The sequence below is a fragment of the Cylas formicarius genome, unplaced genomic scaffold, assembly GCF_029955315.1.
Source record: "Cylas formicarius isolate icCylForm1 unplaced genomic scaffold, icCylForm1.1 PGA_scaffold_1__22_contigs__length_36826433, whole genome shotgun sequence".
In the NCBI taxonomy this organism is placed as follows: Eukaryota; Metazoa; Arthropoda; class Insecta; order Coleoptera; family Brentidae; genus Cylas; species Cylas formicarius.
The window spans coordinates 21,689,538-21,707,151 of record NW_026844264.1 but is presented as its reverse complement, the minus strand read 5'-3'; the positions used below and the strand labels follow the sequence as shown (position 1 = coordinate 21,707,151).

Genomic DNA, 17,614 nt, shown 5'->3' with positions numbered 1-17,614 from the left:
CTGACCAAACGCGCTAAATTATCTGGCAAATATGCTGACCTCATTACCGAACATGGTGTGAGAGTGCGTATGACTTCATTTCGCTCATAAATGTTTAACCTTTAAAAAAATTGATCGTTCTTTCAGATGCATGTATGAGAACACAATATATCGACCGGTTTGTTTTCCAATGCCAAAATCAAGTGGTTATGCAAATTGTATAACGCCGTCGATAAAAAAGCGCTTCTGTTGCTTTAATTATCTGGGACGGATTTACTGTTATTCCTCTTCTCTCTCATTTGTGTACTGACTTTCTGGCATATAAATTTTAAATCGCATGTGGTATTTTTTGTTGCGAAGCAACTGCACGTGCAATTTATACGTGACCCGTTTTTTTTAAACGCTTTTAGAGGTAAGTAAATTAGTTAAAAGATTTCTTATTGTACGATAATAAAACCGCATTTTTTAACACCGGAACTCTTTCTCTTAAGCGGAATTTTATTTGAATGCGTTTTTCTTTAGTTATCAGAGACATTATCATTTTTTAGAATTTGTGATATACATCTTTCCTTAGCATATATTTTCTTTTATTTTAGAGTATGAAAAATTTAACGATAAGTAAACAGTAAGTTTGGGAAGGATTTGTAAAGATTTTTTTTACGTTAAGGGCGTATCAAAGTGAAAGGTGTACAGGGTCGTCAAAGGAGCGAAAAGACAAGTGGGCCATCATTTATAATAATTATTTTTTAACGTGGGATTGGATCACCGTTGAACGTACAGATAATTATCGCTTTATTACCAAGAAATTGTCATTGTCAAGAGTATAGAACGAATGACCGTTAAACTACTTTTTTTTTAAAGGTTATTTCATGTCATTATTTACATTACATTATTTACAATTTCGAAATCTCCATTTTCTGATTGAGAAGATTAGATGAACTGCCTTTTTAAAACTACATAGTGTACGATAACATGATATAATAACAAAATATTTAAAGTTATACTTAAAGCAAGATTGCATCTGTAAGTAACATTGCCCTGCCGCAGTCGCATCGTTTAGCCGTAAGGTACTGTATTTACCAGGCACTTGGTAAACTTCAAATTGAAACTGTGAATGCAGAAATCGCTCCCATTAAGGCGAATTATATTTTCTAGAGTGTTGAATGGAAATTATACTTATCAGCCACGCGCTTGCCGTACTGATTACAGTTTCTGGGAACAAAACTGCACAGATAACACTTCCGGTAACAATAACCTCCAACGTTGTTGAAGCTGACAGATACATACCAAGGGTCTTATAGCATACGCTTGAACCATATCTTTCAAAATATTTAGTAATAGAAAAAAGTTGCTCCCAAACATTGTAGTCCAAAAGTTATAACTGCAAAACAAAATTAGCCTCCCGAAGATTATATATAATATAATATATATTGTATAATTTGAAATATCAATGATACTTAGCTATTTTCTTACTACAAACTTTTTTTTTCTAATTGAAATTACATTAAGCGATATTTCATTCATTTTAGAAGCAAGATTTTATATAGCACACTGGTGTTAATGATGACTTCACACTGAATTTAAAAAATCGCAATTTATGGCGAGTTATTGCTACTTGTGTCGCAGGTATTCCAAGATATGCAATTTCGTGATAAAATTGCATATCTTCCGCGAATTTATTACCCGATTCATATCTGAAGTTGACTATAGATTGAATAACCCAATTTCAGATGGAATCTGCGTTCGGCGGAGGAGCTGTTAAAGAGAAATGGGTCAGATGACATTAATTTCCTGTAGATGCTCTTTTATCTGAAGGTTATTACCCTCAAAGTAACAAGAGTTGTTAAACTACTATACTTAAGTGCGAACTGCACCGGCAAATGCCCGAGTGGTTTGTCCAGCTGTCAACACCTGAGCTTTTAAATAATAATTAGATGTGGATGGAGATATGAATGTGTTTTAAAAATACTTCTTTGTTAATTTGTAGTGATCCTACTTTCATAAAATTTTCTCACATTGGTTTTTGACTTTGCTTTATCCACCTTAACCCATTTTGTCCCAGTGTTGCGTTAATGCACCACCTATTCTATGATTTTTTTTTATTACATCAAGGAAATATTTTTGCACATTCATTTAGAAATTTTATTGTTATCACTACTAAAGGACATAAAACCGTAGAAATCGCTAATTTATGTAAAGGAAAGATCTTATATATGACTCCAAAAGTTAACAAAAGCGGTACATAAATTTGTAACACAGTTTTTTTGGATTTGTATTGCCATTTTTGTTAAATCTATAGCATGTAGGTTACATAGCAGAAAACATACATTGGAAATACAATATTGATTATGCTTTATTTTTTAAAAATATTTACTGATGCGTGAATGCACCACTGGTTTTATCTATGAAACAAAATTTTGACACTAGACAAGTCAGCGCATGTAGAATAAACATCCAACAATTAGCGTGTTCTTTAATATTAGTTTGCGCCTTGTGCAGTGAACGTTACAGTTTTTGACAATTTTTTTGCATCATTCAAACTGTTTGTACATTTAAAAACTAATGGTTATTTTGCCACCGGTACTGTCCGGGAAAAAAGAACAAAAAAATGTCCAATGGAAAACTGTAAATCATTTGGAAAAAAAGACCGCGGATCCTACCTTTCAGCATATGAATCTGAATCAAAAATTTATATTGTCCGTTGGCACTGCAATTCAGTTGTAACTGTGGCAAGTAATGTTTCTAGTGTAGATCCCGTCCAAAATGTAAAACGCTATAATAGAAAAGAACGGAAGGATGTAAATACACTCCAACCTTATGTAATTGCCCAATACAATAGATATATGGGTGCGGTCGATTTACATGACAACGGAATTGCTAATTACATGTGCCAGGAATTTGGAAAAAATGGTGGTGGCTCACTGGATAGTTTAGTGGCGAATGCACGGAAATTGTATAATATTGACAACGAACAAAATATTTCCCAGGTAGATTTTAAATCTTACATTGTTTCGCGACTTTTAAAAACTGATAAAACAATTACTCAAAGAAATCTGGCCCCTGCCATAGGTGAAGTGCGTTATGATAATCAAGGTCACCTCATGATTGTTCATCCTAATAAAGTCACAAGGAGATGTAGAATCTACCACAGCCACACAATTTACGTTTGTAATAAGTGTAATGTGCATTTACATACTTCACCCTTTGTCAAATATCACCGAAAATGAAACCGGGTGTTACCAGCGGTGCGCTCACGCACCATGAAATATTACGCGTTTTTTTGTATCAAATCAGGTTCTATTTGGAAAACAATCTACTTTTAGTTGTTTTCTGTCGAATTTGAACTTTCTTTTGTATATTAATGTATAAATTATAATGTATAAATTATATAAAATTATGTGCCCCAAAACATTATTTAATGTTTTTTCCCAGCGCTTCGTTTACGCACCAGTATTTTTTGTATGTTTCGAGTTTTTATTATTTTTTTTTGATACATGTAATGTATTTTTAACCAGATCCCAATTTAAACTTCTATTGTCGGATTAGTTGAATATTTCGAACAATGACATTTTGGCTGAAATTTGTCAGTATCTTGTAGAGTAGTAACTTCTTCAATGTGCAGCCTGTTTATAAAATATTCTGAGAGGCCATTAACAGCGATTTCAGGTTTTCGAATAAGCGCACAGAAAATTATACTGGAAAATTGCGCCTAAAATTTTAGGTTTAGCTAGCAATAAAAACTTAAAATTTTAGATCTTAGACCAGAGTCAATAACTTTTTTAAAATTATAAGTATTTGTTTCATATTGTTGGCAAACCAAGAGGGAGCCATGATTAAAAAAGGGCGAAGTCAAGCATATTCAAAATGAAAATATTCAAGATCGAACAGAATAACTAAAAATAACTCCAAGAATTTGAAATTAAAGCATGCCTATAACTGAATTGGTTTTAACGTTTATTGTTATTTTTCACTTTCAGTAATAATTTCAAAATAATATTTTATAAATAATGGATAATTAATATATTATAATCATTACTTAATAAATGTCCGTAAATAACACGGAGATGTTATTTAGCGGAATATTAATTGAGCAGTCTTTCCTTCCGGTATTTATCCGTCTTGAATAAGTTTAAAATGTAGTACTAAGCTTACACCCGTATAGCAAAGTAACCAAATAGTCTCTAAATATTAAATATACTATCTAGATTGGGTAATTTTCGCAGAACTGTTTCTGTGTTTTAGTTTCGAACTAGGTTAATTGTTGTGGAGTATTTTCGGATGGGTATGTTTAATAAAAATATTTTCTTGCTCTATTTCGAATCTGATAACACAATTTTACCGGCGGATACGCTTACATAGTTGTGACATATTTTGTGCCGAACTATTCTCATGCGACATGTTTACCCATCGGGCTATCCATACCCGTGTCAAGGATTGACCTTTTGTCAACGACGAGAGCAGTAAATAAATCCTCTAAATATTAACGGTTCTGATTATATTGAATTAATTTTGATAGTCGCAAAATCACTGCCGAATTTAGGTCACTGATAACAAAAGCATCTTTGTTTCAACATTAGAGAAGTTCATTAAATTTTATAGTCCGCATAATTCATTACATCACCTCAATTACTCTAATATAGGGTTTGCGAGGTGTTAAATAGATTAGGTAGCAGATATAATCGTATATTTAAAATGTAATTGACGAAGTGTGCGCAATTTGTCAGTTTAAAACGTCAGCCTCATTAATTACTTTCGCTCGTCAATTCTAGCGTTTCCGATTCTTTAGTTACATGTTATTTAAAACACAGTTGGCCTTAGAAAAAGTAATGCATTCAACAAGTTTATTATCTTTCTCCAGGCTCGTTTGCAGCTTTAAATATTGTCAGCATTGCAACTAACATTTTTTTTAAAAAACAAGTAATTGAGATTGACTGTAAAAAACAGGTCGCAACAGTTGAAAAACAAAAGTAAGTCAAGTATGGCATACTGAAAACTATCTCAAAAAGATTAAAATTCAAAAACCCAAGAATTGGTAAATATAATCTTGAGGGGTAATTTCTTGTTTTTTTAGGGCAAGCTCAAATCAGTCCTACTATTGTTTTTGTTCCTTTAATTGTTATTTGTTAAGCTTGTATGAAACCTGTGTAGTTGATGCGTTGTTTTTTTTGTTTTCTATTAAATTCGAACTTCAGTTTTATTTATGTCGATTCGTTTATATAATGAAAAGCATATCACAAAAAGCAAATAGTCATTCATATCCAGCGGCGTCAGTTTAATTACCGAGTCTTTTTAAAACACGTTTTTAATATTTTGGGCTGTAAATTATTAATCTTAATTATTGTTTCGGTTAGTCACTGTTCATTCACTTAAATTTCACACAGCGAAACAACAGATTTCATTCAAATTAGTCCTCTAAGGCGATAATATTCAACCCAAAGTACTAATAACAAATTAAAGATTATCTGTAGTATATAAAATGCATTCATTAAACTGTTTTTTGCAATTTATGTGGCAACCCTTAAGCAGCCATCATTAATAAAATGCAAAGCGTTTTCTCGTCTAATCTGCTGTTGAGATCTCTGTCTCTATCCATCCATAAATGTTTCGTATTTCCCATAATTAAATTAGCATTTATTACTGCGTTTGTTTTTTAATTGTTTAGCATGACGTTGACATAATTATTAATAAATTTGTGTTGTATACTTCTTGAAAAATTTCTAAACATATTTAAAAATGTCTTAATATAATTAACTCCTTATATTTATCAATAAAAACATAATGGATCGAAATAAACATTAAACTATTTTTGACAGTCGATACCCAACTCAGTTTTTTGACACATGCACCCTGTATATTAAGAATAGTGATTAGTAAACTTGACTAAATTTTGACGAGCGGGTGCGAAACTCTGCTAGGGTAAGGTATTATTTTAAACTACAGGGCGTACATTCAGCTATAATAAAAATTGTGTTTCTGGTCTTATTCTTAAGCGCTTCTTATCCGTAATTGAATTCAAATTCGTTTGAATACAATTAGCAACCCAAATTCATCGTGTTTAGTCTAGGCGCGTGTCTCTGAAATCTTAAAGTATTACATAAACACAAAGTTTAACAACCTGACCATATCAACCGGTTCAAAAGCCCTACCACCTAAACAATGACGCGAAATCAAAATGTTTCCGGATTCTATTTATACGTACATTATTTCTTGTTTAATATCCCATAAACATATGGTACGATGTAAAGAATTTAGCATTGGTCGATTCGAAATATACTCAGAAAACAAATTTTATGTGGGACGGATATTGTCATACTCGGTGGGCGCTATTTTGATGCACATTTTTGTAATTTATACATCAGATCCAATGAAGCAGAATACGCTGGATTTTAAGCAAGGCGTCTTCGTTTTTTACTTGTAAATATGATCATTTCCAACGGCTTTTCTAAGATTTCTTTTTTTTCCCAAATACTGGAATGTAAATTATGTACGGGGGCTCCTAATTACTGTGTCTTAAGAAGTAACACGGAATTCTAAATTAGATAGAGTAAAATCTAGTTGCGTCTGCATAATTTTTGAGCCATATTTAATCATCATTCATCATTTAAACATCCATTCATTTATCCTACATCCTACTACATAAACTAATGCTATGCTTGTCTTTCTGGTCATAAACAAATGATTCACAGTAAATTTTCTTAAGGGTTAGCAGGCATGTTATATCGCGTTAAAACTAACATCTAACCATACTTACATTTGACAGTACATCTAGGTATAATCATAGGTGTAAATGTTCACAGATCTAGGTATCGTGTACCGGAAATGCTTAAAGTAGCTTAATTGGTTTTTTTAACAGTAGGGAGTAGAAGGCAGTATATTATTATTATTAATTCTTATTCATTTATATTGAGTCATTCATTCATGGATCTTTTTGCGTACATATAATATGTATATGAATCATTGCCTTTAGAAAGAAGAGTTATTATTATTTTCCTGGCACTTTCCGCACGCTTGATGGACTCATAATTGGTTATTTTTCAGTAACTAACTCTTATTCATATTCAGTCATTCATTCACGACTCTTTTTGCGTACATAAATGTAGATGCGCGCCGCCATTATCGATTTACTTGTTCCTCTCATTGAGTCATTGCCGTTAGAAATAAAGAATTATTATTATTTGCCTTCCTAAGAAGTTAGGACATCGTAGAACAAGAATTTTTAAGTTATAAACTCAATCCTTAATACTATGGAACGAAGCTCAGTTAAAAGTTATAAATAATTAAATTGTAGTTCGCCTGATACTTGCTTTCGGTAGCCTGTTTACTTTAGCTTATCAATTTAAATTACGTACGCCTAGTTTAAAATATCGTTCACCTTCAACAATTCGTTCGACTCGTAAATTATCAATTCTTTGCACGGCAAAGTTTGCGAATAGTACTTATGGTTCTCTAATATGCAATTAGTGGAATGATGATGTGGATAAATTAATTCAATTCATTCTAGAACGTCCAAGTGTTTGGGATAAGTGCTGGTGGAAAATTGGTCAGTTGAAAATTGGTAAGCTTGGAACAAGAATAAAAAAACAAAATGCGACTACCTACTGTAGATTACTTCATGTTTTAAAATATGCGTTTACGATGACAGGGAACACTATGATCTATGAACAGTAAATTAAACCAAATTCACGATAGTAAGTCAAGTATTTCTCAGAGAATCTAGTAGAAAAAGCGTCCAAATTCACTCATTTGGGAACGATAATTAATAAGCAACGGGGCCATTCTCAAGAGATTAAATGCGGAGTAAAAAAAGTAAGATAAACTTTATCAAAAATTGTTTAAAAGTCACGATTTGGATCTAAGCCTCAAAGACAAAATTCTTCAACGTTACCAGAATCAGAATTTTGTTAACTTTATATGCGTCCTGTTGATTAGTGGAATAATAAAAGTTATAAACACTACAAAAAGACAAAAGTTGAATATCAGGGCTAGATAGTGGGAAACTAAAACAACTACCATCTCTTTAAACACATTATCCAGGGAAAAATATATGACAAGGGGTATCCGGGAAGCGTAGGATACCACTCAATTATTAGTCGCTTGAAGAAGAATCATGTTTACGTTAAAACATTACATTCTTTATCTGTAAAGTAATGTAATGGAAATTGTTTTTTAGGGAGAAGAAAAAGTGACAAACCCGGAAGCGGAATCTATCCCGCCATGTGTGGGATAGGACACAGAATAGCACTTGAAGGTACGCACGCGAAATTATTTTATCCGAATTTTGTTAACGTCCTGTTGATTAGTGGAATAATGGATGTGGATAAATTAATCCAATTAATTCAGGAACGTCCAAGTGTTTGGGGTAAAAGGGTGGAGGTACAGAAAGCAAAAGAAAAAGCGGGCATGTAACTAAATTTATTATAACTAACTTCATCTTTAAAAAATATTCTCTAGATGTTTACATCAAAATTTGCATTCTATAACTGGCAATTGGTTCTTAGGGCGAAGGGCAATTGACAAAAGCGGAAGCGGAATCCATTATTCTGGCTATGTGGGTTGGTTCAAGCGGATGCGTACTTTTCCGCTTGGAAATTCAGCCGACAGAAATTCCGTCTTTATTCCACCATGTGTGGGGTAAGTAAAGGCACATTTCTTTTGGTAAAATGATCCGTGAAATAACCTAGGCCGCATTTCCAAGAACTAAAACAATACGTGCAAAACAAAACTGATTGCATTCAAAGAAATGATAAGTTTAGAGTTTCTTACAGAGTAAAAGTGTTGAGTGCGTAATTAATCAAAGTTCTAAAATTTCATCAGCGTAGCAATTCTCTCTTCCATACAGTCACATGCCCTTAAATTTCCACAGACTTAATTCGTTTTTCCCTAAACAATTCATTGGCATATTGGGCATATTTTCATCAAGTACCGTCGAACATTTTCCTGTTGAATGAAAAACATTATATTACATTAATTTTAGTGGTTGTGTTTTAAATTGTACCATACTGATAGGGTTAAAAATCTACTGGCAAATATAGCATAGCAAATTTAGTTGGTGTTTGGGTAAGGGGGGTTTATTTTTTAAAAAACCATGTTGCTACAAAACTAACATTGCAAGATAAATATTAATATTAAAAGTCCACATTTTCTTATAATTGTTGCTTTTGTTACTATGCTATTGAGTTAAATATGGCAAGAGGTAATAATTTACAAAAAAGTCGATTTTTTTATAATTTATTGCTAACAGGCTCAATCGGAAGATAAATTTTAATATTACAAGTCCACATTTTCTTATAATTGTTGCTTTTGTTACTATGCTATTGAGTTAAATATGCCAAGAGGTAATAATTTAGAAAAAAGTCGATTTTTTTATAATACTATGAGTTTATGGTGAACCGTCGCGTCGTCTTCCGAATATAAAAAAATCGGGGTTGCGTTAAACATAGAAATGAGCGGACTACAACATTTCCAACCTCAAAAAGAACAGCGTTGCGCCAGAAATAACGTTTTGCCGGACTTTTGCTAATAAAAATTTATATGCCGTAACGCTATACGTTCTTTTATTGACGTTTCGGCAATTAAAATTAGGATTGTTTTAGAATCGTGACTAGAGTTCGACTTAAAATTAAATACGGCTTATGTTTTAAAAATATGTTATAGATAGAAGTTATTCAATTCTGCTGGTAATCCAGCCTTTTATTAGTTCAGCAATATTTGATATCGCTAATATAGGTTTTATTAAGGAAGTGACAAGAATACCGCAAACTTTCTGAAGAATATGTTCAAATTTTAGTTTTATTTTTTTTCAATCCTTCTTATTCGCCGTTAAAATAGTAGCAATTTTCCATTACATTTTTTTCTAAGTGAGTCGTAATAGAACCCCGTCATCAATTTATTATTTAAAATAATCTGGTATAAACATAAGTCCCACAATTTCTAAAACAATCTTAAAACATTTTATTGTTAAATCTAAAACTTTAAACCAATTAGTTAATTAACCTAATTGCAAGTAATTATTTCGTAAAAGCGGTTTTCCAAAGTTTTGTCAGCTTAACGAACTTTGAATGAAATGATTTTTTATTTTTAAAATGAAACAACACCCTTCATTGAAAATGGAAACCAATTAGGGAATCATAAAAACATCGAGAAATGGTAATCTCTAACAATAGACAATAGACAATAATTCTTCTTAATTAAATGTAAAGAAAAGCTTATGCAATGGCAAAAAAATATTGTTTTATTTTCTTTTATTTAGAAATCTGAAACAATGCAAACTGAAAGTAAATTATTTTTTTAATATATTTATTTTAGGTGTGGTCTAATTCAATCCCCTCCGCTCATTTCAAAAAAATATGTGTGTTTCTATAAGAGTAATATGTGCGTAATGTGTTTTCGTTATATTTTTGTTTTTAAGAGAAAAATATGACAACATTATTTTTCCGCTATTACATTTAGCTTTCAACCAAACGTTTATAATCAAATTGCGTTTTGTTTTAAAAATGGAATCACGGCCTTAAATTTTTCCCATTTGTTTTAAAACTCCCTGCACTTTTATTTCTGGGCTTTTATGAAAATATTTATATGTTGTCCTCTATCTCACTTTTGCGCATACACATCCAAGATTTATGCCAATCGTGTCGAATCTCAAATATTCACATCAAAAACTGAAAAAACATTGTTTTCTAATAAGCAATACAAGCTAATAAGCAATACAAAATATAAATTGTTTTCATAGTGTACTTTAGTATTTCATATTCTTAAAAGTGTGTATAAAACTGTCATTTGCGTATATAAAATCTTAATGCTTATCAACATCAAAAGGCACAATCGTGGCGGCATAATATTTAATCGAACTTGGAGTAAACTCAAAACTCTGCTTCGTACATTTCAACAACGAATTGTTAACATTTTTATGTAATACATACTCTTCATATGTTAAAATTTCGGTTTAAGTGGTGTGCGTTATTTCCTGTGATGATGTTCATTGTTTATCCGACTTTATATTTAGATTTATGGACAGATCACGAACATGTGGCGTTGTACATATTTTATGGTTAAAGCTGACCCAATTACAGAAGTTTAAACATCCCAGCCTCATCAATGCGGCTAAAGTTTTTAGGTGAATGGTTAACAAAAAAAAACTAATCGGATGCCCCTTAAGGAGCGAAATCAAAATTGGCTAGAACGATTCGATTGAGAAAGTCAAATATTTTTATTCACCCATCATAACGCTTTTTACATTTGTTAGACAATGACGTGTTTAAAGCCCATTCGGATATTTTTATGGCGTACAAACACAACAAAAGAAAAAAATGTTTTTATCTTGAAAGGATCTTAATATGCAAATATGCCAGTATATTTTAATTTTATGCAGTATCTATTAAAACATTAGAACACACTTTTTATTATCTTATTGTTTTTTTTAAAAGGTTTAATTTCAAAAGTTATAGTAGAGCTTTCCGCATTAAATTTAAGTCATAGAAACTGTTTTTCTAAAAAAAACAACAGCAAAATACAATTTTTGGTAGGACTTAACAAGATTGCTTTCGAAAAATCGTAGGTGAGCGTGGCAAGTTCGTCGCAAATAGCGCGAATCAGCTTTTTATTTTAAAAAGAAGGGGCTACCCGGATTCTTGTCCTAGAGGGACGCGTTGCTTTTCTATCGTGCTCCTGCGGACCACTATGGAACTTTCGCAAAATCAATGTAATTTGAATGTGAATACACCCTGTTACGCACACTTCGGTAAATATTAAAATTTGTACTGGTAATTGCAATTCAAAATATTTTTTCAAATATCTTACGTCCCCTGTAATATAGGCGAAACATTAAATTCTCTCTCGACACAGTTTACGATACTGTTCATATCAAATTATCACATCTTTAAAAGTTTTTCATAATTCACCCACAAAAGTGGAAATTTCTAGGATCTAGTAGAATTTTTTGCTCACAAACGACGTACCCTGTATATAATTCCAACCATGTTCGAAATAGGCGATATAGCCCTGGATCTCCTTAGTTACCTGGTATCCGAATTTTTCCAATGGAGTAAACGGTTTTCAAAAAACTGCTTGTTTTCTGAAACCATGCAATACGTGGTAATATTAAATAACGTCATTGCGTCTAGATTGAGGGCGAGAAATGGTGTTTTCATTTGGATTTTTTCAAATATCTCGAACAGCGTATGTGATAGACGAAAGCCGTAAATACAAAAATTGTAGCCCCTTATACGGCCTATAACATTATTTGAACGGACTAGCTATTGTTTGTACGAATTTTGATTTACGGTTAGTAATTTACTCTCTAAAAGAACAATTTTCAGGGTCTTTTAGATTTGTGTCCATAACTAAAACACCTTGTATGTAATCGAAAAATTGCCTGAAACAAAAGTTATAGCGCCGGGTCTCCCACGTATTACGGATGTAAAATTTTTCCGATCGGATGAATAGCTTTGGAGGAAAAAATGTTTTTCTGGATACCAAAATAACTACAAAAAAAATTCAAAAATTAAAAAAAAATACTTCGCGTTATTTTATTGCTCAAAATTAAAAGAGTCTAAGTGCGGATTCAGAGTTCTACCTCTCTTCCAAGTCTGAAGTCGGTAGTTGCAAATTTGAAGTACTTATTGCGTTTTTTAATATTGTACGGAATATAACGAACACCCTGCACAATACTTAAAAACCGTAAATACTAAGGTTTAAGCTGTCTGTGTGGGTTATATTGTTATGTAAAGGAAACTGACATCTAAAACACAAATTGGAAATTATTGCCAATTTTCAATAATAGGGGAATCCATTTTTCAGTTTTTTTGAATTTGCGGCGCATCCTGTATATTTTTGAAAAACAACGGGACTATATTCATTTAGTGACGTCGGACATGACAGTCGAAATTCAAGCCGGAGGAATATCTCCGAAAACATCCGATTGCTCCGAATACGTGGGTAATAAAAGTTTATGGAGTCGTTTTCTCTGCGTCTTCTGGTTCAAGAATTGTTTCGGTCTTGTAAACGGTTTCTGAAAAATGGTCTTTTTTGTAGACCCTTGCACACGCCCTTTTTAATTTTTTTTAAATATTTCCCGACTCCCCCCCACCCTCCATTTTCAATAGGTTCCGTTACAGCGCAAAGCTGCATAGATGTGCCATATTTAGGACACTTATTGTGTTTCGTAGCAAGGTCCAAAAAACAGTCGAAAATCGCGAAAAAGGATGGATACCGCCGTCGGATCAGGACCATTTCTTGTAAGCTTACGTGCCTCGTGGAAGGTTAAAAAGGAGGCAAATTTCAATTTTGTAGCTCCAACGGTTCGAAAGTTATTGAGGAAAAACCAAAAGATGAGAACGGAGAACGAAGATCGGAGAACGGACCGACAAAAAAAATTTTTTTTTCGACGGTGATCATTTCTGTACTAACGGCGATGCCGTAGGAGTTACCGTTGCCGAGATATAAAATTTTTATACCAGCGCAAATACTTTCGAAAAATTCGATTTCATCGATTTTCGAAAGTAACAAGCGGTAAAAGATACTTATTTTAGATGCTTAGTATTATCATAAACGATTTTCTCTCTTATTACGGATCTGAAGTGACTTTAAACAATGTACGACCGAAATAAAATCAACGTTTTAAACATTAGAGTGCGCCGTAAATGGAATAAATTGTCCTAACAATAAAATATGTACTTATTTGTTTCCTTAACCTTACTTGACACTTGCGATTTTAAATGAATCTAATAACTTTACACAAACAATTACATCATCCCACATATGCTCGGGTATTATGTGTGTGTCCCGTTATAAATTAAACCGCAGACGTTGTTTAAACGACATTTTGTCACATTTCAGTTAACCGCCGTTCTGCATGTCGCTTTAAACCAGATGATGCAAATTCACGGCTAATTATTTGAAGCTCCGCCGAGATTTTCGCAATCGAAAGTGAAATAAGAAAAGTTTGTCGCACGCTATTTGTGTGCTCTAAAATTATATAGATTTCAAACCGCTTTATGGTACGAATCTGTTGGGAAATTGCGATTAGGTATCCAACGGAAGTCTTCCTGCTCCCTCCCTCCTACTAAAACAGCAATAATAGATTCACCGAGCAACGTAATGAATTCGTTACATATGCAGAACTATTAGAACTGACAAGCTAACCAAAACGTCGAAATACCATAAGTATTTTTGACTATCTACCGAAAATACATGACGAAACGCTACACTTGTGTCCAATCAAACTCATAACTCAGAGCCAAAGTGGCGTTTGCGAAACATAATATTATGCGGTGGCGAATATTCCTATTCCAAATATTTTTAAAAAAAGTTAACATTGTTTCGACACTTAGTTTTAAACTATCATCATCAATTAATATGATAAAATATAAATAACATAAGATTAAAATGCATATCGGTTTAAGAACGTCAGCTTAAATCATACTGAGAGTTGATTTGTAAATTCTTAATTCAAGAAGGCAGAATGCGCTGGCTGCTGCAGTACAGGACTTCTTTGATTTCAAATTCTTAATAATAATAATAATAATAATTTATTCACGTATTAATATAAAATGAAAAGGACACGGTTCAGATGAACAAAATAAGATATTTTTAGCCTCCGTTTTTAAACCTATCCTAAGAAGAAGGTAGCAGCACTAGGCAGGAAAAATACACATAAAAAAATACCTAGTACGACCTGTGCAAATCGAGGAACTTATGCTTTGGAAATAGTTTACAGTAGACATTACTTAAATATTTAATGATAATAATACTTCACGCAGATGTGTGAAAAAGGTATTGTTTAGCAATTTAAGAGACTGATCCAATGCATTATATGTTTTAGCCATGTCATATGTAAAGGATCTTTCAAAAATTCCAGAGGTGTGACGTGGAGGGGTAAGCAGGCCTTTAAATCTTAAATTTAAATTGTGAACGTCCCTGCGAAAGCTGATTTTTTTGAAAAGATAGCGTGGAGACTTCAATCTTACAATTTTGTGATAAAGATTACATTTATGCAGATATCGTCGATTTTTCATATTAAGCCATCGGACTTCCCTCAGTTTATGACTAACAGGCAGCGTTTAATTCCCGAGACAATATTTCTGGATTTTTTGAATCCGTTCTCAGGCCGCCGCTGTCAGACATGGGCCATAGACGACATCACAGTGGTTAAAAGAAGACAAAACTATCGAATCACACAGGACCTTTTTTAGTGATTGATTTAAAATATTTTTAGAACCATATTAGCATTTTAAGTGGGCAATCGGCAAACTTGAGAAGTAGAGTGGAAACGACATTAAATCTCCTCCCTTCTCTAAAATACCCAAGTATACCGCGTGCGAAAAGTGTCACTTTACGATGTCAGTGTCGTTACCTAAGACAGTGAGCAACTTCGGACATTTGCAGAATATTACCCACGTATTCGGATCGATTGGATGTTTTCGGAGATATTTCCCCTGCTTGAATTTCGACTGTCATGTCAGATGTCACTAAATGAATATACTCGTGTTGTTTTGCAAAAATGTACCCAAAAACTAAGTGTCGTAGAAGAAGTTTAGTACACAATTCGTTTCTCAATGCTTCAAGTCAGCAGTAAAGCACTCGTTCAGTTCGTGCCAAATACTCAAATGCCGTTTACTACACTTGTTGCGTGCCGTAGACCTTTAACGACCGCTATTGATTCGACAAAATTAGGTAGATATTAGTACAGTTACAGATTAAGTTACAAGGTGGAGAATATGTTTCTAAAAGAGATATCTTGTTATATATCGTCGAGAAAAGAAAAAGTTCTATTTTATTTGCTAATTCATGGCCAACTATGGGTTGCATATATAATAAAATTCAACTTTATATTATAACCAAAGAACAAAATATTCAATTCAACTTAAAGAAATACTTGAAGAATGTATCAATATTGCTTTTTAACTTAAAAAACAAGTCATTAATTGAGAGCACTGCTTCTCACCGTTCACAGGTTTTTAGCTCTTTTATATAGCGAGATTCCCTATAAAAACATCCATATTTGCCCACGCATACCACCAAAGTAAATGATTGCCGAGTTCTTCACATGTTCGTATTTTTTTGTTAGAATGGCGCAAGTTTTTCGAAAATAAACGAAGGAAGAAGAGATAATACTATAAATAAAAAAAAAAAATCACCAAAAGCTGGAAGCAATAATTTAGAGAAAGCGAAATCGATGAGTATTCTCCATTAAAAAGCTTGAATCACATCTACCAACCAGATGACGTAATATTGTTACAAGATTCTTTAAGGCGCGGGCCAAAAGAAATTTGCAAACGAATTTCCTCAAAAACCTTGAAATAAATTTGAAGCGACCTGCGATTTATTTTAAGTTTTGTTTGCTTAGTTTTAGTTTAAGTTAGTTTGGCTTTTTTTCTTAACCAAGTGCGCAAACGCAATATTTTTCCGCAACGCGCTATAATAAGCAGGAATTTCTTTATTTCCCTTTCCTTATTTCCTACAAATTGCAGTTGCTGGACCACACAAAATTGGTCTCTTTTTTTGGAGTAATTCTTGACGTGTTATTTCATAATACTTGTTGCCATTTATGTCTTTTATAAAGCAATTCTTTAATTATCGTATTTGATTTGATTGATTTGTCTTGGCTATTCCAACGAAATTATTAATAGTTTATTTAAAAAAAATGATAATACTGTGCGTGATATTGATAGAGTTGGGTTGTTATTTAAAAAAATTGCACAATTTTTTTGATAAAACTTATTGGTATCGCGCGTTCGACCTTAAACTTATGTGAACCTCACAAATTTATAATTTTAGTCCATAAAATTTTGAAAATTTGATTAGATCAAACGTATACAAGAAAAACGAGTTGTTATTAAATACGAATAGTTAGAATTCCAAGTATAATATTTGAACATTTCTGTTATCCGGACGTTATAAACTCTTAAGGCAAACCAATCAAGCCATTTTTTTATTTGCCTTTCTTACTGTTCTGGGTAGAAAGGTCAACTTTAACTGTTTGTGTTATAATCCGTGAAACATAAACATGTGGTTTTGTGCTATAAGTCTGTGAGGAATGGTAAAATCTGTTGGGATTATGTCATCGCTATATTGCACTACACAGGCTGCATATAAATACTCTGAGACAACGTCACCTCGCACAAACCCACTCATATTTTTGCCTTAATTTAGATTTGATGAATGGTCATTAATAAGTAACTTGTTAGAATAATCATTAAAATATGCTCAAATTATTTACTGAAATGTTTATATTATTTATAAAAGTCTTAATAGCACAAAAGTATTTTCTTGCGATTTATGAACCAGATTATTAGAACAATATACAGGATACATTATGTTACTATTGTAATGAAATGCCTTTCAGACACCTTGATTGTCTATTGGAATTTTTCCACTTTACTCACACAAATGTATTAGACTGATTTTTTTTTTTAAATTGCACCCTCTATAGTTGTTAGATCAGTGGTAGCCGGCTTGGAATATTTGCGTGAGCGACATACATTGACATTTATTTTGAAAATTGTTATTATTATTGTTATTAGTTGGTGCTTTATTATAAAACTAAAAAAATAATGTTTGAAATTATATCTAAAACGATTTTCATTGTTGATTATACTAAAGCACTATGAAATTTTGCGTAAGTGATATATAAGTAATA

The 17,614-nt window shown here is 32.5% G+C and overlaps 2 protein-coding genes across 3 annotated transcripts in view; one reads left to right on the top strand and one right to left on the bottom strand.

The window, feature by feature from the left end:
- LOC132697236 (collagen alpha-2(IV) chain-like) overlaps positions 1-17,614 on the bottom strand; it is a 45,503-nt gene that overhangs the window by 14,707 nt on the left and 13,182 nt on the right. The gene's annotated exons all lie outside the window — the stretch shown is intronic.
- Positions 190-17,614, top strand: part of LOC132697234 (collagen alpha-1(IV) chain) — a 51,416-nt gene continuing 33,991 nt past the window's right edge. Inside the window, exons 1-3 of one of the 2 annotated variants that reach the window (XM_060662572.1) lie at positions 190-391; positions 8,150-8,227; positions 8,478-8,610. In XM_060662572.1, the coding sequence (XP_060518555.1) occupies positions 8,194-8,227; positions 8,478-8,610 (167 nt within the window). In that variant the 5' untranslated portion in view covers positions 190-391; positions 8,150-8,193. Of the gene's footprint in view, positions 392-7,346; positions 7,535-8,149; positions 8,228-8,477; positions 8,611-17,614 lie in introns of those variants that run through there. The other variant, XM_060662571.1, reaches the window with a different exon arrangement.